At 46.4% G+C, this 24,546-nt stretch overlaps 1 protein-coding gene across 1 annotated transcript in view; it reads right to left on the reverse strand.

Moving 5' to 3' along the window:
- Nucleotides 1-24,546, reverse strand: part of CDH26 (cadherin 26) — an 85,374-nt gene that overhangs the window by 35,784 nt on the left and 25,044 nt on the right. Inside the window, exons 3-6 of the mRNA XM_033962608.1 lie at nucleotides 17,847-18,005; nucleotides 14,969-15,116; nucleotides 4,991-5,157; nucleotides 3,386-3,514 (exon numbers count right to left, since the gene is read on the reverse strand). Coding sequence (XP_033818499.1) covers nucleotides 3,386-3,514; nucleotides 4,991-5,157; nucleotides 14,969-15,116; nucleotides 17,847-18,005 — 603 coding nt within the window. The remainder of the gene's footprint in view (nucleotides 1-3,385; nucleotides 3,515-4,990; nucleotides 5,158-14,968; nucleotides 15,117-17,846; nucleotides 18,006-24,546) is intronic.

Consider the following 24,546-nt stretch of genomic DNA (forward strand, 5'->3'; position numbering starts at 1 on the left):
ACGTGTGCAGGTGGGCTGCGAGACCCCCAGAACATATCACCCCAGGTAGTGAGGGATGTGCATACCAAGTTTCGTTCAAATCGGTCAAGCCGTTTTTGAATTACTGTGAGAATGGCAGCTTTTTACATTTTTTCCATTGACATGAATGGGTGAAATCAGATTTTCTGTTTGTAGCTCCACACACGTGTGCAGGTGGGCCGCGAGACCCCCAGAACATATCACCCCAGGTAGTGAGGGATCTGCATACCAAGTTTCGTTCAAATTGGTCAAGCTGTTTTTGAATTACAGTGAGAATGGCAGCTTTTTACATTTTTTCCATTGACATGAATGGGTGAAATCTGATTTTATGTTTGTAGCTCCGCCCACGTGTGCAGGTGGGCCGCGAGACCCCCAGAACATATCACCCCAGGTAGTGAGAGATGTGCATACCAAGTTTCGTTCAAATCGGTCAAGCCGTTTTTGAATTACAGTGAGAATGGCAGCTTTTTACATTTTTTCCATTGACATGAATGGGTGAAATCTGATTTTCTGTTTGTAGCTCCGCCCACGTGTGCAGGTGGGCCGCGAGACCCCCAGAACATATCACCCCAGGTAGTGAGGGATCTGCATACCAAGTTTCGTTCAAATCGGTCAAGCCGTTTTTGAATTACTGTGAGAATGGCAGCTTTTTACATTTTTTCCATTGACATGAATGGGTGAAATCTGATTTTATGTTTGTAGCTCCGCCCACGTGTGCAGGTGGGCCGCGAGACCCCCAGAACATATCATCCCAGGTAGTGAGGGATCTGCATACCACGTTTCGTTCAAATTGGTCAAGCCGTTTTTGCGTGATCGCGGCACATACACACACACATACATACATACACACATACATACCTCCGATTTTATATATATATAGATTGACTATTTTTTCAGAGGCCCTCCAAATATCTACTAATCCAAAATGTGGCCCCGCAAAAGGTTTGAGTTTGAGACCACTGCTCTAACTGGAGGGGAAACGAAGTTCAAATGTGAGCTTCTCTTATGTCTGTTGGCTGAGAAGGAGAAAAGGTCAGTTATGTATTTAGGGGCTAGACCGGGGGTCGGCAACCTGCGGCTCCAGAGCCGCATGCGGCTCTTTTCCACCTTTGCTGCGGCTCCGGTAGTGTGTCACGCAGGCATGCAGCTTAAGTCCGGCGTCGCGGCGGGAAATAGCCATGCTGAGCAGTGAGCTCAGCACATACACAGATGAAAGCCTTGCTTGCTGATTGGTCCGGCGGCCCCGCCCCGCCGGACCAATCAGCAGCAAGGCTTTCATCTGTGTAGTGCTGAGCTCACTGCTCAGCATGGCTATTTCCCGCCGCGACGCTGGACTTGTAAGGTGCCTGAAAAAGAAGTCATCCTGGCCGGGGTCGGTGTCATGCTCCGGAGATCTACAGCCTTCCTATATCCCTCTCCCTTCTACCTGCTTCCGGCCACATCCCCTGCTCCGCGGCTCTCTTCGGCAACTCAGCAGCAGCTTCTGACGTCGGGGCCTACCCTCTGCGAGTCCCGCTTGTTTCAACTTCCTTTTTCCACAAAGGCGGGACTCGTAGAGGGAAGGCCTCGATGTCGGTAGCTTGTCTTGATCACTGCTGCTGACGAGTTGCTGAAGAGAGCCGCGGAGCAGGGGGGTGTTGCCAGGTGCAGGTAGAAGGGAGAGGGCCAGATGCAGGACTCGTGGGTGAGGGAGGAGAAGAGAGAGAAAGAGAGAGGGGAGGGAAACAAAAGGAAATATTTCATACTGGGCTGGGCCGGAGTGGAGGGAGGGTGGAAAGATTCTAGCTACAGGGTGCAGTAACAAAGGAAAAGGGGGGGGGGGAAAGCTGAAAATGGAGATAGTGACACAAAGAAGAGAAAGGGTAAGCAGGACCTACTGAATAAGGATAGAGATACAGAGGGGACATGAAGAGGAGGTGAAATAGAGACATAGAAGTAATGCTGAAAAAGTGGGGGGGGGGAGATAAAGACATTGAAAGGGCAAATTGTGAACATGGGGTAAAGACAAGGACAGAGACAAATGAAGATTCTGAAAAAGTGGTGAGATAGGGATATAGGTGAGATGGACACAAAGAAGGGTGATGCTGGAAAATAGGTGGAATGGTAATTCTGACAGACACAGAAGGGAAATGCTGGATCAAGGAGAGATGGGGCTCAGGCTGGATGGAATGAGGAGAAATGCCTTGTTGGCCCGGAACTTCCTCTCCTACGTCAGAATTGACGTCGGGGAGCGGAATGCTGGTCAGCGCAACACTTCTGCAGGGAAAGCTTGGGACGGCGGTGGCTTGGGGGCTGTTCCCCGATTGCGGTGGCAGCAAACCGAGTGGCTTGGGGGACGGCACGGAGACAGAAAGAAGGGGGAACAGGGAGACAGAAAGAAAAAGTTGGGGGAGAGAATGAGGTCTGGAGGAGAGGAAACATACAGGAGGCTGAAAGAAAGGAAGAAAGATTGGATGCACAGTCAGAAGAAGAAAGTGCAACCAGAGATTCATGAAATCACCAAATAGCAAAGGTAGGAAAAATGATTTTATTTTCAATTTAGTGATCCTGTATATAGCATTAAGATAAGAAACAATATATGCAGTGTTAGATTTGTTTTATAATGGTTTTGCGGCTCCAAGTTTTTTTTTCTTTTCGAAAACGGGTCCAAGTGGCTCTTTATGTCTTAAAGGTTGCAGACCCCTGGGCTAGACCGTATAGTACTTTAAAGCAGAATTTACAGAGATATATGTTAAAACTGGTGAACCAATGTTGAGCATAGGGAAACATTTGCATTCACCATTTGAGGATTATTTTGCAGAATACTTCTGAATCATACCACATGTCCAAACCGAAAATGTAAATAATTAAAGACCTGTTCTTTAAAAATAGGTTAAATTAGTCTTCACTGATCAGAATCCCCTTCAAGACCTGATTCTTAAACTATATCAACAATGAACCCAAAGCTGTGAACTATTAGCCATGAATTAAGTCATGTCTCAAACCATGAATGATTCACAAGCTCTAAATCACCACCACATTGCAAATGAAATTCAGTGCATTGTAGGACTATCTCAATGTGTAAGTTAAGATCTTATTGTGTGACAAAGTATTTTTAGCACACACAACAGGCAGTATCAGCTGCATAGTCCTCACAGTATGATGATGGATAAATGACAAAGAACAGAGCTGAAGACTTCAGAGGAAAATTCAAAGGAATGGAAAATGAAAGATTCCTAAGTTCTAATTCATAAGAATGGAAAGAGAAATCCGAAAATTCAGAATATGAGACTAGGTTTTGATTTGGAAATACTAGCAGAGCACAGTCCTCCAATGGGAGTGAAGTACATTCCACATGAGCTGAATGGGGGGAGAAGTTTATGCTTACTGTTTCATTGATGAAGACAGGCAGGTGATTGTTTCCGTCTTCTACAGCTATATTTACAACTGCTATGGACGACATTTGTGGAGTTCCGTTGTCTCTTGCTTTGATATGAAGTGTGATCAATTTGCTTGTCTATAGATAAAAGATCCAATCCATAGCAGTCAGCCTACTCAGACATAGCAAAAGAATGGCATTTCTCTCTCTGCTGTCCTGTGTATCTTTCCATCTCTGTAGCTATCAGCATCGACAGAAGTTTCAAATATCTATGAGTCCCTTCCAGCCAATGATTAGTAAATAAGTCTCAGTGTTGGTCATGAGTCGACAGGATTCAGCCCCTGTAATGATCAAAGATCCTAGGAGCTTAGGGCATTTCCTTCTCAATATATACAACTAAGGGCGCCTTTCACTAAAGTGTGTTAGATTTTGCAGTTACTGTGGCTTAATACAGGAAATTAACATGTAGTCAATACATAAGTAATGCATAGGGTTACCAGACACTTGGAAAAACCCAGATATGTCCTCTTTTTAGAAGACTGTCCAGATAGTTTTGTTGTTTGTTTTTATTAAAGAGGAAATCTGTCCGGGTTTTGCCGGTTCTCCCGGCTCCCCCATATACCTCCTCCACAGCCGCTGCATTGAATCTTTGGGCATGCCAGCAGCAACAACAAGGTTGGAGGCAACAGCAACAAGGTTGGAGGTAGATAAGGAAGCCGGGAGCTAGAGATAGAGGTCTGCGGATCCTGCAGGAGGGTAGGGTTTGAATCGGTGCAGGCCCTGGTGTTAGGGTGTGGTTGGGTGAAGAAAGAGAGAGTGGCAGATGCTAGAATGGGAGGAGAGTTGCAGTACCATGGAGAGGGGCAGGGGAGAGAAGAGAGAGAGATTGGTCCTGGGATGGGGTACAGGACAAAGGGTACAGAAGGAAGAGAAGCTGGGTGGGGGTGTAATATGAGGACAGGAATAGAACAATGGTCTTGGAGGCAAGGGAAGAAAGGACAATAGGGATGGAGCTGGGGCTGAAAGGGTAATGAGATGCAGTGGAGGGTAGATGAGGGTCAAAAGAGTACAGAGGATGGGAAGGGGGGCTAAAGACGTGGGTGAAAGGTGGGGCAGGGTGGGACTGGGACCAGTGGGAGGCAGGGACAGGACATGGTGGAGGGGAGGATGGGTGGGGCCAGGGACTGGATATGGGTGGGGTCATGTATCTTCTTTTTTGTCTTCACAAATATGGTAACCCTAGTAATGCAGCAACTACTTTTCAATGCAGGTCCCTGTTTCAAGAAGAAAAAGGTCATGGGACAGTATTTTCCAAGGGAGGGGGCAGTCCCAAGAGTGTTGAACCTCAGAATGCTTTGACTGCTCTATATAATGTTTGATTTTTTTTCATATATTAATTGTATATAAAAGACATGGAATATTTGTCTGCAGTGTGATTTGCACTATTGGTACTTGTGGAGAGTGAGATCACTTTTGGACTCTCCAGCCGTAAAGAAAGCACTTTTATCTCTCTCCTTAAGTCTATCTGGCCATAATTCTTCAAATGTGCTAAAGCGATAACACAATGAATAGTTTTATTATACAATGTATTCTGTTAAAAGAGATCACACCTACCTCATAATCCAAGCACCCTTTCCCGTGAATCCATCCATGTGTAGCATCAATGTTAAATGTGGCACTATACAAAGAAGGAAACTGTGAAATGATAGAGTAGACCACTTCAGAATTAGGAGTGTCTTCTTTATCCTTGTCAATTGCTGAGATCTGGAAAATTGGATTAACTGAAGGGTGGATACGAAGAGAGGAGAAAAAGGACAAGTCAATAAATACCTATCCAGATCTCAGCATGCTGGACACAAGCTTCTAGTTTCTTCCCTATCTGACTTCTAAAAATAAGAGTGTAAATATTCCTGTCTTTCCCCAGGGAGATGCAGCCACACTTGATAGTCTAGGACTTCACCGTTAAGTGTGGCTGCATTCTCCTGCTGTCTAAAGAGAACTCCCATTACAGGTAAGCAACTTCACCTTCTGAACTTGTATTAGTATAGTATTGATTTCCACTGCAGCTCCTTGTGACTCTGGGCAAGTCATTTAACCCTTCATTGCCTCTGGTACAAAATAGGTACCTGTTTATAATATGTACTTAAATCATTTTGATCATAACCACAGAAAGGTGGCATACCAAGTCCCATCCCCTTTCCCGTTTGGTACACCAACAAACACGCAGGACAATTGCGCCCTGTCAATCACGCCCTATCAAATGTGTGCACCAACAAGTGCGTGCAGGACAATGGTGCCCCGTCATCTAAACCTTACCCTAACGCTAGACATCAAGTGAATATTTTAAGTGTAGTGTGGGGGGAGGGTTTCCCCCAACCCCACCCCACTTTGTAACCCTCAAAAAGACAAAAAGTCTGCTGTATCGAGCGCAATGGTTGGGGCGCCATTGTCCTGCGTGCACTTGTCGGTGCACGCATTTGATGGGGCGCGATTGACGGCACAATTGTCATGCCCACATTTGATGGTTCACGTTCCTGTTCCCGTTCTTTGCTGTTATAAAATAGGGGCAATAAGAGGATGAGGATTGGAATATTCTTTCTACAGAATTAGTTGGAAGTTAAGCGATCATGGACACCATTGAAGGGCTCTCTTCTGATAAATGCTAACTTACAATGTAAGGGGTGATGCTGGACCAGCTACTTACAAACACAACATTTATAAGGTAGAGCACCTGTGATCATCAGTTGGCATGCTCTCAATCAATACCCAAGCCAGAGTCCTGAAATTTAAAACTATTATAAACTCTGGGGATCCTGGTAAGGTGGAAGGATGTAAATGAAATGGATGAACGGTGGGTTAATGTTAAAGTTGTGAAGAGTTGCATAGTATTGTCCAAAACTAAATAAAGGCAGTCGAAAATGTTATGGGGCTCATAATCGAAAGAGAAAAATGTCCAAAAACCGGCCTAAGTTGGCACTCGGATGAACATTTCCCAAATACGTCTAAGTGCTGATACTAAAAACAGATTTTGGACGTATTTCTAAACGATCTAGGCCTTCATAGTGCTGCTAAATGGGGCGTTTCGGGAGGAGTGTCGAGGGCGGGATTTGGGCAGGATGTGGACCGGCTTAGATTTAGTCGTACAGCATGTATAACCGAAAGTTATACAGCCGACGATCGACGGAACTTGGACGTTGTGACTTAGACCATCTAAAACATGGTCTAAGTCACAAAAACCCACCTAAAGTCACCAGATAAGCACTGCAAACACATAAAACAGACCCCCACACACTACCCCAGTGATCCCCAACTCCCCCCCACTCCCATAAAAATATTAATCACACCTTTAAAATTCAGCCTCCAGACCATCATCATCTGGCCGCCTGGCATAGGAAAGCTTAGTTGTCCATCACAGAGGTTGCTTAAGTCATCTTGGGGATGGGTTAGGGACTCATGGAAAGGAGGACCCACGCGCATAAGCCCCTGTAATCACTGCATTGATAATGTGCACTCCCCTATACACCCCCAAAACCCTTTTGTATTGGCATATAAGTGGCTCCTGCAGCCATAAGGGCTATTGGGGTGGTAGATAAGTGGGTCTAGGGGATTCTGGAGGTGGTTTGGGGGGCTTACCGTGACCTATAAGAGAGCTGTAGTGAGAAGAAGCCATGGCATCCTTTTTGTGAAGTTCACAGCAGTGCCCTATAAGGTACCCCACTATTTAGGTGCCATGTCTGGGTGTTCAGTCCATCACTTTGCAGACCCCTCCCACGTCCAACAGGGCTTCTTCTATGCATTTTGGACTTGGATGAAAAGTTAGACGAAAATGTGGTATAAAGATGGACGATTTAGCGACTTGGATGATCAGATCTGCAGGACGTATAATTAGATGGTTTTTGAAAGTAAAAATATTTTGGACGTATTTTTCGAAAATGTGTTCTAGGCTGTTTTTTTTACTTTGGACGACTTGCGAGTTGGACGTAAACAGACTTAGACTTCCCTTTCGATTATGCCCCTCCACGTATTTTTAGTCCCTACAGATTTCCAGGTTCACTTTTTGGTTTCCAGTTTATTTTGAAGGTTCTGCATTGTGTTCTAGGGAGAATATCACAAGATTTTCATTGACGAGTAGGTTGGAGCAGCCATGATTCTTGAAAGAGTTCCTTGCATTTTCACTGCAAATCTAAGTCAGGAAAATTATTATAATAGGCATGTTTCTTTCTAACAGTGTCATTTCAACATATGACAGATGACCCTACATACACCATGCTGAACTATTTCCTAAAAGCAGGCAGGAAGCACCACGATAGACCACCAGGCACATAGGTCAGCATAGAGTTCCATGGGAAAGACACATTCAAAGCCACTATTGAACTAAGCTTAGCAGATATGAAAATGTAGGGTCTCCTAGCTAGGTGGATGCCTACACCTACTGCTAAATGACATACTCAGCTCAAGCCCTACCTCGCCCCCTTCCATAATGATGGTAAATTTCAAAATATGTCTCTGCCAGTCAGGTGTTCAGGATATCCCCAATGTACAGTATATGCATGGAGATTGATGTATATACACTGCTTCCAAAACACCTGACTGGTAAGAGGGCACTCTAGGACAGACCTGACAAACACAGGGTTAGACATGCCAACAGAGCAGTGGGTAGGGTTACCATATGGTGCCAGAAAAAGGAGGATGGATTGAGACAACCGGGTCTTACTTCCATTGAAAAAAATGGAAGTAAAACCCATGTCTGAAAGCTATCAAAAAAATAACAGTGTACCAAAATATAATTTCACTTCCACAATATATTGTTTCCGTCCATTTTTACTTATGTATTATCAAATACTACAACCAAGTAGACTTTGACATACTAAATTGTTAAAAAAAATTCTAAATTTTGACATTGTTTCAGATCATTGATTGAACCATATCCACGTCATTCTCTTCTTGGTTGGGCTGAGAACTTTTCAGCACCCCCTCGTACAGCTCCATGTGAGGTGGATTGTCCTAGTGGTTTGAGCAAAGGGCTGAGAACTAGGCAAACCAGGATTCAAATCCTGCTTCTCCTGCCAACTAACACTTATTTTGACATTACACATAAAGCACAGTTACTTACCGTAACAGGTGTTATCCAGGGACAGCAGGCAGATATTCTTAACACATGGGTGACGTCACCGACGGAGCCCTCGGTACGGACCTTTTTAACTAGAAGTTTCTAGTTGGCCGCACCGCGCGTGCGCGAGTGCCTTCCCGCCCGACGGAGGAGTGCGTGGTCCCCAGTTAGGATAAGCCAGCTAAGAAGCCAACCCGGGGAGGTGGGTGGGACTTAAGAATATCTGCCTGCTGTCCCTGGATAACACCTGTTACGGTAAGTAACTGTGCTTTATCCCAGGACAAGCAGGCAGCATATTCTTAACACATGGGTGACCTCCAAGCTAACAAAGAGGGAGGTGGGATGGTTGGCCATTAGGAAAACAAATTTTGTAACACAGATTGGCCGAAGTGTCCATCCCGTCTGGAGAATGCATCCAGACAGTAGTGAGTAGTGAACGTGTGAACTGAGGACCAAGTGGCCGCCTTGCAGATTTCCTCGATGGGCGTGGAGCGGAGGAAAGCCACGGAAGCAGCCATAGCTCGGACTCTGTGGGCCATGACAGTTCCTTCCAGTGAGAGACCGGCCCGAGCGTAGCAGAAAGCAATACAGGCAGCAAGCCAATTTGAAAGTGTCCGTTTGGAGACAGGACGACCCAAACGGTTGGGGTCGAAAGACAAAAAGAGCTGAGGGGCTGTTCGGTGAGCTCTGGTACGATCAAGATAGTAAGCAAGGGCACGCTTACAATCCAGCGTGTGCAACGCCTGTTCCCCAGGATGCGAGTGAGGCTTAGGGAAGAAGACGGGCAGCACAATGGACTGGTTGAGGTGAAAAGCTGAGACCACCTTGGGAAGGAATTTAGGGTGGGTGCGCAAAACAACCTTGTCATGGTGAAAAATAGTGAAAGGTGGGTCGGCAACCAGTGCATGGAGTTCGCTAATCCTCCTGGCAGAGGTGATGGCAATTAGGAAAAGCACCTTCCAGGTTAGAAGCCTGAGAGAAGTTGTGGCAAGAGGCTCAAACGGAGGTTTCATAAGAGCTGAGAGAACCACATTCAGGTCCCAGACGACAGGAGGAGGCTTGAGAGGCGGTTTGATGTTGAAGAGGCCTCTCATGAATCTGGAAACCAGAGGATGAGCCGTGAGAGGTTTTCCGAAAATAGGCTCATGAAACGCAGTGATGGCACTGAGGTGGACTCTGATGGAGGTAGTTTTGAGGCCAGCGTTGGACAGAGAGAGCAAATATTCCAAGACAGTTTCCACCGCTAAGGAGGTGGGTTCCTGATGATGCCGGAGACACCAGGAGGAAAATCTGGTCCACTTCTGATGGTAACATTGGAGAGTGGCCGGTTTCCTGGACGCGTCCAAAATGAGGCGGACCGGTTGAGATAGGTTCTCCGGAGAGGTCAGCCCGAGAGAAACCAAGCTGTCAGGTGGAGCGAAGACAGATTGGGATGTAGCAGAGACTGATGCTGTTGCGTAAGTAGAGTAGGAAACACAGGAAGAGGAATGGGCTCCCTGGAGCTGAGCTGGAGCAGGAGGGAGAACCAGTGTTGGCGAGGCCACCGAGGTGCGATGAGAATCATGGTGGCGTTGTCCTTGCGGAGTTTGGACAAGGTCCGCAACATCAGAGGAAGTGGAGGGAAGGCATACAGGAACCGATCCCTCCAATCGAGCAGGAATGCATCCGGGGCCAGACGGTGAGGAGAGAAGAGTCTGGAGCAGAATAGGGGCAGCTGATGATTGTGAGGAGCTGCAAAGAGGTCCACCTGCGGAGTGCCCCATCGAGCAAAGACGGAGAGCAGAGTCGGGGGGTCCAACGTCCACTCGTGGGGTTGAAGGATGCGACTGAGATTGTCGGCCAGAGAGTTCTGTTCGCCCTGGATATAGACCGCCCTGAGAAAGAGATTGCGGTCCGTGGCCCAGGTCCAGATGCGCAGAGCCTCCAAACAAAGGGGGCGAGATCCGGTACCGCCTTGCTTGTTTATGTAGTACATGGCGACTTGATTGTCCGTGCAGAGGAGGAGGACTTGAGGGCAGAGGAGATGTTGGAAAGCCTTGAGGGCGTAGAACATGGCTCTGAGTTCCAGGAAATTGATGTGATGACGACGTTCCTGTGGGGTCCAAAGACCCTGGGTGCGTAGATCTCCTAGGTGAGCTCCCCATGCGTAGGGGGACGCATCTGTGGTGATGATCATAGAGTGGGGGGGCAGATGAAAAAGCAGACCCCTGGAAAGATTTGAGGAGTTCAACCACCATTGGAGAGATTGCTGAAGAGATGATGTCACAGATATGGGATGAGAAAGAAGGTCCGTAGTCTGTGACCATTGGTTGGCGAGAGTCCACTGAGGCGTACGAAGGTGGAGGCGTGCCAGAGGAAGGACATGCACCGTCGAGGCCATGTGGCCCAGTAGGACCATCATCTGTCGGGCAGGGATGGAGGGGTGCCTGAGTACCTGACGGCAGAGATGGAGCAGAGTTCGCTGGCGATCGGAGGGGAGAAAGGCCCTCATTAGCGTGGTGTCCAGAACTGCTCCAATGAATTGAAGTCGCTGGGTGGGAAGCAAGTGCGACTTGGGGTAGTTGATCTCGAACCCCAGGAGGTGGAGGAGAGAGATGGTGTGATGAGTGGCTTGTAGCACGAGTTGAGATGAAGGTGCTTTCACCAACCAATCGTCCAAGTAGGGGAACACTTGGAGGTTGTGAGACCTGAGGAAGGCCGCTACCACTATAAGGCACTTGGTGAAGACCCTGGGTGAGGAAGCGAGGCCGAACGGTAGCACCTTGTACTGATAGTGATGGTGCAGTACCTGGAACCGCAGGTAGCGGCGAGAATGTTGATTGATGGAGATGTGAGTGTAGGCCTCTTTGAGGTCCAGGGAACATAGCCAGTCGTGTTGAGAAAGAAGAGGGTAGAGCGTGGCAAGGGAGAGCATTCTGAACTTTTCCTTGACCAGACACTTGTTGAGATCCCTGAGATCGAGAATGGGACGGAGGTCTCCCGTCTTTTTGGGTACCAGAAAGTAGCGGGAGTAGAATCCCTGCCCCCTTTGATCTGGAGGTACTTCTTCGATGGCATTGAGAAGGAGGAGGGATTGAACCTCCCTCAGGAGGAGGGGGGTTTGAGATGAGTTTGAAGCAGACTCTACGGGAAGGTTGTCCGGAGGTGGAGTCTGGAAGTTGAGAGAGTAGCCGTGGCGGATGATGTTGAGGACCCACTGGTCCGATGTTATGAGTTCCCAACGGCTGGAGAAAATGGTGAGACGACCCCCGATGGGCTGTGGAAGAGGTAGCAAGGGTGGATGACTGGCTATGCCCTGGAGAGAAGAGTCAAAAGGGCTGAGATTGTTTAGCAGGCTGAGGAGGCTTAGAGGGTTGAGAGGCCTGAGATCGAGCCTGAGCGTGATGTTGCTGTTGACGGGGCCGCCTAGATTGCTGGGGAGGCGGATTGAGTGGCCTTGCTGAGAACCTCCGTTGATAAGATGTTTGTGGCCGATAAGGTCGGGTAGGCGGTGCCTTCTTTTTCGGCTTGATCAGGGTGTCCCACCTGGTCTCATGGGCAGAGAGTTTCTGGGTGGTGGAATCCAGTGACTCTCCAAAAAGCTCATCCCCGAGACAGGGGGCGTTGGCCAGACGGTCCTGGTGGTTGATGTCCAGGTCGGAGACTCTGAGCCAGGCCAAGCGACGCATGGCTACGGCCATGGCCGAGGCCCGAGAGGTGAGCTCGAAGGAGTCGTATATCGAGCGGACCATATACTTGCGCATTTGGAGAAGGCCAGAGATGTGCTGTTGGAATAGCGGGACCTTGCGCTCAGGTAGGTACTTCTGGAGGGCAGACAGCTGTTGGACCAAGTGTTTGAGATAGAAGGAAAAATGGAAGGAATAGTTGTTTGCCCTGTTGGCAAGCATGGCATTTTGGTAAAGCCTCTTGCCAAACTTGTCCATTGTCTTACCTTCTCTGCCAGGAGGGGTAGAGGCATAGACACTGGAGCCCTGAGTCTTTTTTAAGGTGGATTCCACCAGAAGGGACTCATGGGGCAATTGAGATTTGTCGAATCCAGGAATAGGGATGACACGGTAAAGGTTGTCCAGTTTACGGGGAGCTCCCGGTACCGTGAGGGGATTTTCCAAGTTTTTGTAGAATGTCTCCCGTAGGATGTCATGCACGGGAAGCTTGAGGAACTCCTTAGGAGGTTGCTCAAAGTCTAAGGCTTCTAAAAAGGCTTGGGACTTTTTGGAGTCAGATTCCAGGGGAAGGGACAGAGCAGCAGACATTTCCCTCAGAAATTTAGAAAAAGAGGACTGTTCAGGTTTAGAGGTGGCATCAGGTGCCGATGGTTCCTCATCAGATGAGGAGGGATCCTCCTCGGTACCGAGGGGAGTCTCCTCCCATAAATCAGGGTCCCTGACCTCTGGTGCATGTCGGGACACCGGGGTGGAGGGTGCGGTGTGGCGAGTCTTGGACAAAGATTTACCAGAGCGCACCGAAACGGTACCGGGGGAGGACGATCGGCGTCGTTCTCGGTCCCGAGAAGAGTGCCGTACCGCCTGGTGCCGAGGAGGATCCACTGTGGGTTGAGAATGAACCACTGGATCATCATGAAGGTGTTGGGCCGAAAGGATCGGCATAGAGGTGTTTACCGGTACCGAAGGAGTGGACACCGGGGGCTCGGTGCGGGGCTCGGGCCGGTCTGGTACCGGAAGGAGCGGTGCCAGGATAGAGGGTAGCAGTTGTTCAAGTTGTTTCTTCAACTGCTCCTGAAGCTGAGTTTGCAGGATGGCCGAGATACGGTCATCTAAGGGTGGCATCGGAACCGCTTTCTTTTTCTTCGGTTCCTTGGATGCCGCTCCACGCCCCGGCGATGAGGAGGCCGATGACGAGGCACTCACCGATATCGGGGCGGAGCGTTTACGGGACCGGTGCGATGCCGGTAGGGACGGTGTCGCCACCGTAGCAGGAGGGCGCTCGAGGGAAGAGGAAGGCTTCTTAGCCGGCTTACCTGGCGCCAGTGGCGCCGCTGCGGGGTCGGTCGGTGTCGAGCTTGACGGTGCCGATTTTTGCGGTACCGCCGTTGAAGGTGAGGAGTCCATCGCCGACTCGGTGCCGAAGAGGAGAGTTTGCTGGATTCTTCGGTTTTTAAGAGTTCGTTTTTGCAAAGTGGCACAGCGGGTGCAGGAGTCCGCCCGATGCTCCGGACCCAGGCACTGCAAACACCAATTGTGTGGGTCAGATACGGAGATCGGGCGTGCACACCGCTGGCACTTCTTAAAACCGACCTGCGGGGGCATGAAGGGGAAGATAGCCTCCGCAAAATCGAAGTCCGAGGCCTGTATAATGGCAACAGGCCCCGCCGGGGCAAAAACGAAAGAAAAAGGAAAAAATCCAAGTTTTTTTTTTTTTTTTTTTGCAATTCAAATAAAAGGTAAACCCGAAGGTAGAAGGAGAAAAATTTAGAAAAAAAGCGCGAGCGGGAAGGCAAAAAGTGATTTCAACGGCCGTTGAAAAAATACACGCGTCTTCTTCGCTCCGCGGAAACGAAGAAACTGGGGACCACGCACTCCTCCGTCGGGCGGGAAGGCACTCGCGCACGCGCGGTGCGGCCAACTAGAAACTTCTAGTTAAAAAGGTCCGTACCGAGGGCTCCGTCGGTGACGTCACCCATGTGTTAAGAATATGCTGCCTGCTTGTCCTGGGATAAGTTACTTTATCATCAGATTCCTCAGCTGTCCACATAGATTATAAGCCCTTTGGGGCAGGATCTTGATGTACTTGAATTTGAATAATGCTCTAAACTGTTTTTAAACATCGCATGTAAAGGTTATGATGCTCACGCATTCAGTGGGAAAATAAAGCACAAGGCTGCCATTTTTGACTTGGACCTCTATGATCACTCTCCCTTTCAAAGGATAATAATAGTCAAAAATACGTTGCTGTCATAATTTATCTTCCTCCAGTCAACGCCTTCTGCTGGACCACAGAAAACCTGTGCCCCTGGAGCTGCTGGCACTGTTGTGAGAGGCAGAAACTGCTCATGGGTAAACTCATGAATTAGAATTGATAGTAAACAGCTGGAAGGTTCCAATTACTTCCTTCAATAAAGAAAGTAAATTCCTCTCTCCTTTAGCATCACGTATCCCTGGAAACAAGCTTCAGCACAACTGACATTCTAGTGTTGGGTAAGTTATTTGGCTCAACTGTAACAATAGGTTTTTGCAGATCTGGAGACAAATCAATATTTCCTTAATGCAAACATCTTCTTAGTAGCTTAGGGCTAAAACATGGCAAAACAGTGATGATTTTTTTTTTATTTCAATCACTTTATTTAGCAAATCACACTGAAGCAAGGCACAGGATTTTCACGCCACATTCATTCCAGCACAGCTGGTTCTCTCATCTCACCATTGGCTAGATCGCTTACTTCATGTATTACCTATCACCGGGAACATTGCCCATCTGCACCTCACACACCCCAAAAGCACCTACAGCAGCCCCATGGCACTCACTCAGGCTGAGTGTCTCCTTCACACTGATGTTATATTCAGCACTTGAGAATTGAGGTGCATTGTCATTCACATCTTTTACTTCTATATTGAAGATTAAGGATCTGTCCACTATTTTTCCTGAGGCTCTCTCTACAGCATCAAAATGGATCTGCAATAAATAACATATACATGTTTACCAGAGGTTGTGGTAAAAGCGGTTATTAGTTTGTTGTAAGAAAGGTTTGGACAATTTCCTGGAGGAAAAGTCCATAGTCTATTATTGAGAAAGACATGGGGGAAGCCACTGCTTGCCCTGGATTGGTAGCATGGAATGTTGCTACTCTTTGGGATTCTAGAATCTTGTTACTCTTTGGGGATTCTGCATGGAATGTTACTACTCTTTGGGGTTTTGCCAGTTACTAGTGACCTGGATTGGCCACTGTGTAGACAGGCTATTGGCTAGATGGACCATTGGTCTGACCCAGTAAGGCTATTCTTATCCTTTATAATAAAACCCTAAGTGCGCATACGCACTTACAATGCCGTGATCCCTGCCGTGATGTGTGCTTCCATGTCAGACATGCGCAGTAGAAGGAGCCAGTGGTGGTATGCTGGCTCCTTCTAATGCGCATGTGGAGGTACCTTAACCACGGCGGCAGCAACCAAGGCAGCAACTCCCCCCTCCCTCCATACAGGTCCCCCAGGTCTGGCCGCGGCCCACGGTTTGGCAGGCTCCCTTACTGAAGTTATTCTTCAGTCTGTTGCCACCGCCGCGGCTCCTCTCATGAGCTGCACCTGCATTGGAAGCCTCCCTGACTTCACATCAGAAAGAAGCCTTCCGATGCAGGCGCAGATTGTGAGAGGAGCCGCGGTGGCGACTTTGAAGAAGAGAAATGCTGCTACCCTGCTGCACAGGTAAGGGGGGGATGCTGCTGCTGCAGCACAGGGAAAGGGAGAAATGCTGCTGCTGCTGCACAGGGAAGAACGGGGAATGCTGCTGCTGCATAGGGAAGGGGGGAATGCTGCTGCTGCACAGGGAAAGGGGGAAATGCTGTTGCACAGGAAGGGGGGAATGCTGCAGCACAGGCAAGGGGGAATGCTACTGCTGCACAGGGAAGTGGGGGGGGGGGGAGAGGGAAAGGGGACTAGGGAGCAATCTTGGTTTGCGTTTGGGGGGAGACAGAAGGGGGCCATGGAGAGAGACAGAAGGACAGGCAGGCAGCTCATGAGAACGAAAGACAGCGGGCAGGGAGAGAGAAAGAAAGCCAGACACACAGACGACCAGAGAGAGACACACAGACAGAAAGATAGGCGGACAAAGAGGGCCAGGGGGAGAGACAGACAGAATGAAAGACAGTGGGAGGGAGAGAGAGACAGAAAGAAAGAAAGAAAGATAGACAGCGGGAGGGAGAGAGACAGAAAGAAAGGAAGAAATAGACAGGGGCAGGGAGAGACACAGAAAGAAAAAAAGAAAGGTATACAGACATATATTCTAGCACCCATTAATGTAACGGGCTTAAACACTAGTGTTCTTATATATTCTCATCTTGCTCCTAAATTAGGGGGTCATTTTAAAAGCTGTTTTCATGCATAAAACCTGGAAGACTGTACTAACAGGGCCACCACAGCATTTCACTCATGCATGAAACAGAAGTTTATCTGCAGAAATGTCTTGTTATAAAACTGTCCTGAGTCTATGCACACTGTATTCATGACAAGAAGAGGTGGAGCTGGGGTGAAACTGGACTTTGTGATTTTCAAAACCATGTAGGAGGGGCCAGCATTTTTAGCTGACTGGTCACACAGACATCCCAACAGAGCAGTGGTGCACCCTAGGGGCCACTACAGTGAGCTTCATATAAAAAGGCCTAGGTACACATCTCACCTTAACCCCCTTATAGTAAGCCCTCCAGAACCTACTGGACCAAACTGTACACTGCATCAATAGCCTTTATGCCTATATGTAGGGTGGGTTTTGGAAGGCTCACAGATTCTAACACAAGTGTAGTAGTTAGAATACACTATGGACCTCAGTCTCCATCTCTATGGTTCAGTACACCGCCCACTAGGTTACTCTAGGAACCTGCTTGCTTATTCGCTTGGACTGGCCATAACGTCTGAAGCTACTATAAAGGCAGGTGGGTACTGTTTTGTTTACATCTAGGGGGGGGAGGGTGGAAGGGGGTCATGCCTTCATCTCTCCAAGTTTATTAGGTTTTTATATACCGCCTATCAAGATTATCTAAGCGGTTTTACAATCAGGTACTCAAGTATTTTTCCCTACCTGTCCCGATGGGCTCACAATCTATCTAGCATACCTGAGGCTATGGAGGACTGAGTGACTTGCCCAGGGTCACAAGGAGCAGCGCGGAGTTTGAACCCACAACCCCAGGGTGCCGAGGCTGTAGCTTCAACCACTGTGCCACACACTCCTCCAGTGGTCATATAGCAGTTTGGGCACATTTTTGGCACTTATTCACTGTTAAAACAGGTCTATCCCCAAACATCTAAAATGTGCCCTGGACATTTTCTAAAATGTTTGATTATTGCAAATCATAAGCCCAAATCATCAAGCTCATTAATCCAAATCATAAGCCCGCCTTAGACATGTCCAAAACATGCCCCCTTCAGATTTCGATGCACTCCAGACAACCACCATAGAAATTCATCTGGAAAATATGTTTTGAAAATAGCAAATCTGAAGGGTTTGGTGAGAAAAACATCCATCTGCCCCTTTATGCCACTTTTTGGACATTTTTCTTTTTTTGAAAATGAGCCCCATGGTCACTTTTCAGAACAAAAAAAAAAAGATTCTGTTCTTTTGTTAATTGCTTTAATACATTTCATACAGTCGTGTCTTTGCTGTTCATAATAGGGGATCATGTTTCCCATTACCTACCACAAACATGGGGGTTTTCTCTCGATCAATACTGCGGTGAACAAACACATGACCTTTAGCATCATCAATGGAGAAGAGCCCAGGCTCTGGAAACTCATCTACCCCTTGGCCATTGATGCGGTATTTGATAACTTTGTTTTGTGAATGATTATTGAAGAGCTGAAAGGGAAGAAGTGACGATATTATTAAACTGTTTTAGAGCAGCATTCAGTCAATGCAGAAATCATGATTATGTAGCAATACAATCTGCACACAATAACCTTGCAAAGAGATATATGTTTTGTCTTCTCTTGGGTTTTCTTTCTGGGTAAGATGTCAATTACTCATGTTAGGATTGGGGCAACCATTTTTTTAGTTTTTATTTATTTATAATTTTTATTGATTTTATATAATAACTTATACAAAGTGCAAGAAAATATCATCTTAAAATAACCCAAACTTCCTCCCACCCAACATCCCTTACCCCTCCTGGATTAATTTAATTTAATTTAATTTAATTCTTATATACCGCTAATAACCGTGAGGTTTCTAAGCGGTTTACAAAAATGATGCATTAAAGATACAATAAATACAAACTAAATAAATAAGATAGGTACTTGGAAATTCCCTAACTGTCCCAAAGGCTCACAATCTAACTAAAGTACCTGAAGAAACAGTATGAAAAATAAAAAGACAGAGATAGAGATAGAAATGAAATATTCCAACAAGTAATGAATAAATAATTTAAAGATAGAATTAAAATAATAATTAAAGTAAACAAAATAGAGATAAAAATAAGCATAGAGAGAAACAGAAACACACTCCAAGAATATGAATAATACAATAAATAATCTGAATAAAATACAAGAAACCATCATATACTGCCATGGTCTTTAACAAACGTATCCAATGGGCTCCAGATGTCATTAAATGCCCAGAACTGACCATTTTGCTCCGCTAACATTCATTCATACCGATAATACAAACACAGTAACTCCCACCAGAATGTGAAGTTTAGACAATCCCAGTTTTTCCAGTTTCTTGTGATTAACTGCAACCCAATTCCAGACATTACCAAGAGAAGCTTATTGGAACAACCATGATGTCTGTGCCAGGTGCTAAACTCTGGAATGCCCTGCCTGGTATTCTGCAATTTTGTGCTGGGAGGATTAATTTCAAGAAAATGCCATAAACACAGCTGTTTGTTAATGCCTTACTATGTTAATGCCTTTCTCTGGTAATACTGCCTTGCGATTATTAATGCTTTTCAGGAATTTTATGATATAATTTTCAAGAACATTTAGAAAATGCATCTGACTACTAATGTCTTCCTGTTTTAATCTTGTCGAAACTTGACCTGCTATCGTCTGTTCATACTTCGAAGTCCAAGAACTTGTTAAAAATGCATCTGACTATTTCTGCCTTCCTGTGTTACATGTGTTGTTATTTGTTTGTATTGTTTGTATATGGAGTTTAAGAAGATTTGTCTGCAATTTGTAAACCGCATAATCAATATGCGGTGTATACATTTTAAAATAAATTCTTCCACCTGACATTTAAGAGGGTAAGTTTAGAAACGCATGCATTATTCTAGTAGGTGGATTAGTGGGATTTTCAAAGAAAAAGTTCCCTGTTTCCCCGAAAATAAGACCTATCCCAACAATAAGCCCTAGTATGATTTTTAAAGATGCTCCTAATATAAGCCCCACCCCAAAAATAAGCCCTAGTTAAGATCGATGCAGAGGGAAGGCCCCAGCAGGGAAGGCCACGAAGCAGCCAATTCAGAGCACTGCCGCCGCTGCTGTTTTTGGAGGCCTCGGAGTGGAGGTATTTCAGTTTCACGGTGGGAGGGTCGGTGGGGTTCTGCTGCACAGGGGGATGGGAGGGAGGGATAGAAATATGCTGCACATGGGCGGCGGGAGAAATGAAAGGGGAAGAATTGGGGTGGAGGAGAGGAAGGGAGAGATGATTGTTGTACATGAAGAAAAAAAAAAAGACATCCCTGAAAATAAGCCCTAATGCATTTTTTGGACCCCAAATTACTATAAGACGCTGTCTTATTTTGGGGGAAACACGGTATGTGTACAAATTCACATTTAAAATTATTCCAAGATAAAGGACCTGCACATATTTGTACCTGCTGACTTGTGGGATACATTTCTGAATAAAAATACAAATGTTTGAGAATGATAATCTCAAACCCAACTTCCTCCCATAGTGGGTAAAAATATCCTGAAGTGGTATTGTATGGGTATTTTTTTATCAGCATCTAGACGGGATGATTTTTTTTTTTACAAATCTTTATTAAATTTCCAAACTACCATAGTGCAAACAAATAATTTCAATATACATAAGTTTACACGAAATGAACATTAACTTACAGCCCAAATCCAGGAGTAAGACAGAATAATTTTTGCTGTTGTATAAGATTGCTTCCCTGACAGCCTTGAGGAAACCTCTATTCATATGCTCTGCCATGCCTGTCACTTTGATCATATAACTCCATTTTTTTCTAAGGCTACATTGGCTTCTGGTTTATTTCCATATCATTTTCAAAATCCTTTCCCTAACTCATAAGGCACTTCACTCATGCAAACCGCCTTACCTTTCTTCATTGATTATTCCCTACTCGTGTACTCCTACCAGAGCCTAATTCTCCCAGGCCCTAAGCAGGCCTGAGTCCACCAGAAACTCAGCATTTTACTTCGTCGCTCCAAAACTCTGGAACGACCTTCCCCCCTTCTCTTCATCTTGAACCGACCTTTTCTACATTCAAGACACTCCTGAAATCCCACCTCTTCCACATAGCCTTTCACTTAGATACCATCCTCTATAATAAAACCCTAAGCGCGCATGTGCACTTACGATGCCGTGATCCCTGCCACCATGATGTGTGCTTTCGTGCCGCACATGCGCACTGCCTGCCTTCTGCCCTGATCTACGATGCTAGCTGACTTCCTGTGCTGCCGGGATGCCTCTTCTCTCACACCCCCCCCCCCCCAGACCAGCAAATGCAGCAGCTGTGGTTTCATCTTGCAGACGCGGGGCATTTGCTAGGCCGGCCCACTTCAATAATGCGAGGTGGGCCGGCCTAACAAAAGCCTCGAGGATGCCCAGGCTAGCGGATGCTGGACGGGGGGAGCAGGGACAGGAGAAGGTGTACTACTGGATAGGGGGAGCAGGGAAGGGGTGCTGCTGGAAAGGGGAGCAGGGAAGGGGTGCTGCTGGATACGGGAGAGGTAAAAGGAAGGGAGAAGGGCTACTGCTGGACAGGGGGAGCAGGCAAGGGGTGGTGGTGGACAGCCGAGGAAAGAGAGAGACAGAAAGAAAGAAAAACAGACAGGCAGCGGCCAAGGAGAGAGAGAAAAAAAGAAAGACAGACACACACATCTATTCTAGCACCCGTTAATGTAACGGGCTTAAAGACTAGTCTGATATATCCCTATTACAGTTCCCAGGCTTGTGTAGACACGGGTGTCTTAAGAACTGCTTTTACTCTCTAGTTTGAATGAATGTGGTCTACTCTGTCCTATCTTTTAGTGGCATTCCTTTCTTTATGTTAAATTTTATAATGTAAACTGCATTGACCCACTCGTGAAAAAGGCAGAATATCAAGGCTCAATAAACATAATAATAAGAAACAACACAATAACACTTACAATTGACTGAGAACCCAAAGTAGATTGAGAGTTTCAGACTAAATATTTACAGCTGATATTCAAAAGAATGTATCCATTTAGCTGTACATGCAAACCAGATACATCCCAGTGATCCCAATATTCAGCGGTACTGTCTGACACTATCTACTGACTGCTGTGGCACTATCCGGACAGTCAAACTCAAAGGGATAACAATGTATCAAAATAACAATCAAAACAAAAACTTATTGCTATATCGTGTCAAACGGAAGGCAACTCATTTGAGACTTAGCACGCTATACTAACCATAGTGGAGAAAAAAGCCTCAAAATCAACACGACACCACTAGAAACACAATATTCCAAGGCTGTCTTGTATTCTCATAGGCATTAAAAAAAAAACTCCACAGCAATAGTTTTAAGTCTCAAAATGGAGGGGGGGGGAGGAAAAAAGCCATCCATGTGCACAACCAGTGTAACTTATTTGATGACGAACAAAACTTTAAGCTTTCAATCCATTGAGGCTCCAATCCACTCAATATTCAGTTCAACTTATAAGCCACCACGCGTCATCACAAATCACAAGGGTCCTTGTTTTGCCAAAATTACGGCTGCTTCAGTGGTATCGATAAAACATACAATAACTTTGTCTGTCCACATACAAATCATGGGGGCTTGAAACAACGAGCGGCCAAACTCAGCGTTCATTTCAAAGGGAACCCAGAATTCAACTTCCACTTTCTGATTGCACAGTTTCCAAAACATCTATTTAAAAAAATGCATGTCATTCAATTCTGTGGTTAAGCCCCTGCAGCCAAAGTGTTCAGCCAATATATCCTCTGTTCAAGTTCAAGTTCAAGTTCACTTTATTTTTGATGAATCGCCTATTTAAAACATTCTAAGCGATCTTCACTTGATATTACCCCGACGCTGAGAGGACATCATCGAATCAATAAGAGCACATTTAAGTTAATCTAAGGAGTGACCCTTTTCAGCACAATGCAGTCCTAAACGATCCTCTCCCCTCCTATGTTCAATATTATAGCAATGTTCAAACATCCTTGTTTTTAAATAATGTGAAGTTTGGCCAATATGGCACAACTGGCAGGGACATATTAATGCGTATATAAGAACATAAGAAGTTGCCTCCACTGGGTCAGACCAGAGGTCCATCGCGCCCAGCGGTCCGCTCCCGCAGCGGCCCATCAGGTCCATGACCTGTGAAGTGGTTTCTGACTAATCCTATAATCTACCTCTGCTTCTATCTGTACCCCTCAATCCCCTTTTCTTTTAGGAACCTATCTAGACCCTCCTTGAACCCCTGTAGCGTGCTCTGGCCTATCACAGCCTCCGGGAGCGCGTTCCATGTGTCCACCACCCTCTGAGTGAAAAAGAACTTCCTAGCATTTGTTCTAAACCTGTCCTTTTTCAATTTCTCCGAGTGCCCCCTTGTACTTGTGGCTCCCCACAGCCTGAAGAATTTGTCCCTATCTACCTTCTCTATGCCCTTCATGATTTTGAAGGTTTCTATCATGTCTCCTCTAAGTCTCCGCTTTTCCAGGGAGAATAGCCCCAGCATTTCCAATCTGTCAGCGTATGATAAGTTTTCCATACCTTTTATCAGCTTTGTCGCTCTTCTCTGGACTCCCTCAAGTACCGCCATGTCCTTTTTGAGGTACGGCGACCAGTACTGGACACAGTACTCCAGATGTGGGTGCACCATCGCCCGATATAGCGGCAAAATGACTTCCTTCGTTCTGGTCGTGATACCCTTTTTGATGATACCCAACATTCTGTTCGCTTTCTTTGAGGCTGTCGCACACTGTGCTGACGCTTTAAATGTTGTGTCCACCATCACCCCAGGTCTCTTTCAAGTTTGCTCACCCCCAGCAACGATCCCCCCATTTTATAGTTGAACATAGGGTTCTTTTTCCCTACATGCATGACTTTGCATTTCTCAGTGTTAAAACTCATTTGCCATTTTCTTGCCCAGTCTTCCAATCTCGTTAAGTCCCTTTGCAGGTCTTCACAGTCTTCCTTGGTTCTAACCCTGCTGTAGAGTTTGGTGTCGTCCGCAAATTTAATGACCTCACAGTTCGTCCCTGTCTCCAAGTCGTTAATAAATATATTGAATAGGAGCGGTCCCAGCACTGACCCCTGTGGGACTCCACTCGTGACCCATTGCCATTCTGAGTAATGGCCCTTTACTCCAACCCTTTGTTTCCTGCCTGCCAGCCAGTGTTTGATCCATCGGTGGATATCCCCTTGCACCCCGTGGTTCCACAGCTTTTTGAGCAGCCGCTCGTGGGGTACCTTGTCGAAGGCTTTTTGGAAGTCAAGGTAAATGATATCAATGGATTCCCCTTTATCCATCTGGCTGTTTATTCCCTCAAAGAAGTACAGCAAGTTTGTGAGGCATGACCTCCCCTTGCAGAAGCCATGCTGGCTTGCCTTCAGCTGCCCATTGTTTTCTATGTGGCCGCAGATGGTGTCCTTAATCAGTGCTTCCATCATCTTTCCCGGAACCGAGGTCAAACTCACCGGCCTGTAGTTTCCCGGGTCACCCCTTGATCCTTTCTTGAAGATGGGCGTGACATTTGCTATTTTCCAGTCCTCTGGGATCTCCCCTGTTTTTAAGGAAAGGTTACATATTTTGCGAAAAGTTTCTGCTATTTCATTTCTCAACTCTTTTAGTACCCTTGGGTGGATGCCGTCCGGACCTGGTGATTTGTCGCTCTTTAGTCTGTCTATCTGACGGAGGACTTCCTCCCGGCTTATCTCTAGTTTGACCAGCTTCCCATCCCGGTCTCCATTCCAGATCTCCTCGGGTTCTGGAATATTGGATGTGTCCTCTCTCGTGAAGACTGACGAGAAGAACTTGTTTAACCTTTCAGCTATCTCTGTTTCCTCCTTTACCACTCGCTTCCTTTCTCCATCATCCAAGGGTCCCACTTCCTCCCTGGCCGGTTGTCTCCCCTTCACATACTTGAAGAATGGTTTGAAGTTTCCTGCTTCCTCTGCTAGTCTCTCCTCATATTCTCTTTTTGCTTTCTTTACCACTCGGTGACATTCCTTTTGGTGCCT

This window comes from Geotrypetes seraphini, chromosome 11 (assembly GCF_902459505.1).
Source record: "Geotrypetes seraphini chromosome 11, aGeoSer1.1, whole genome shotgun sequence".
In the NCBI taxonomy this organism is placed as follows: Eukaryota; Metazoa; Chordata; class Amphibia; order Gymnophiona; family Dermophiidae; genus Geotrypetes; species Geotrypetes seraphini.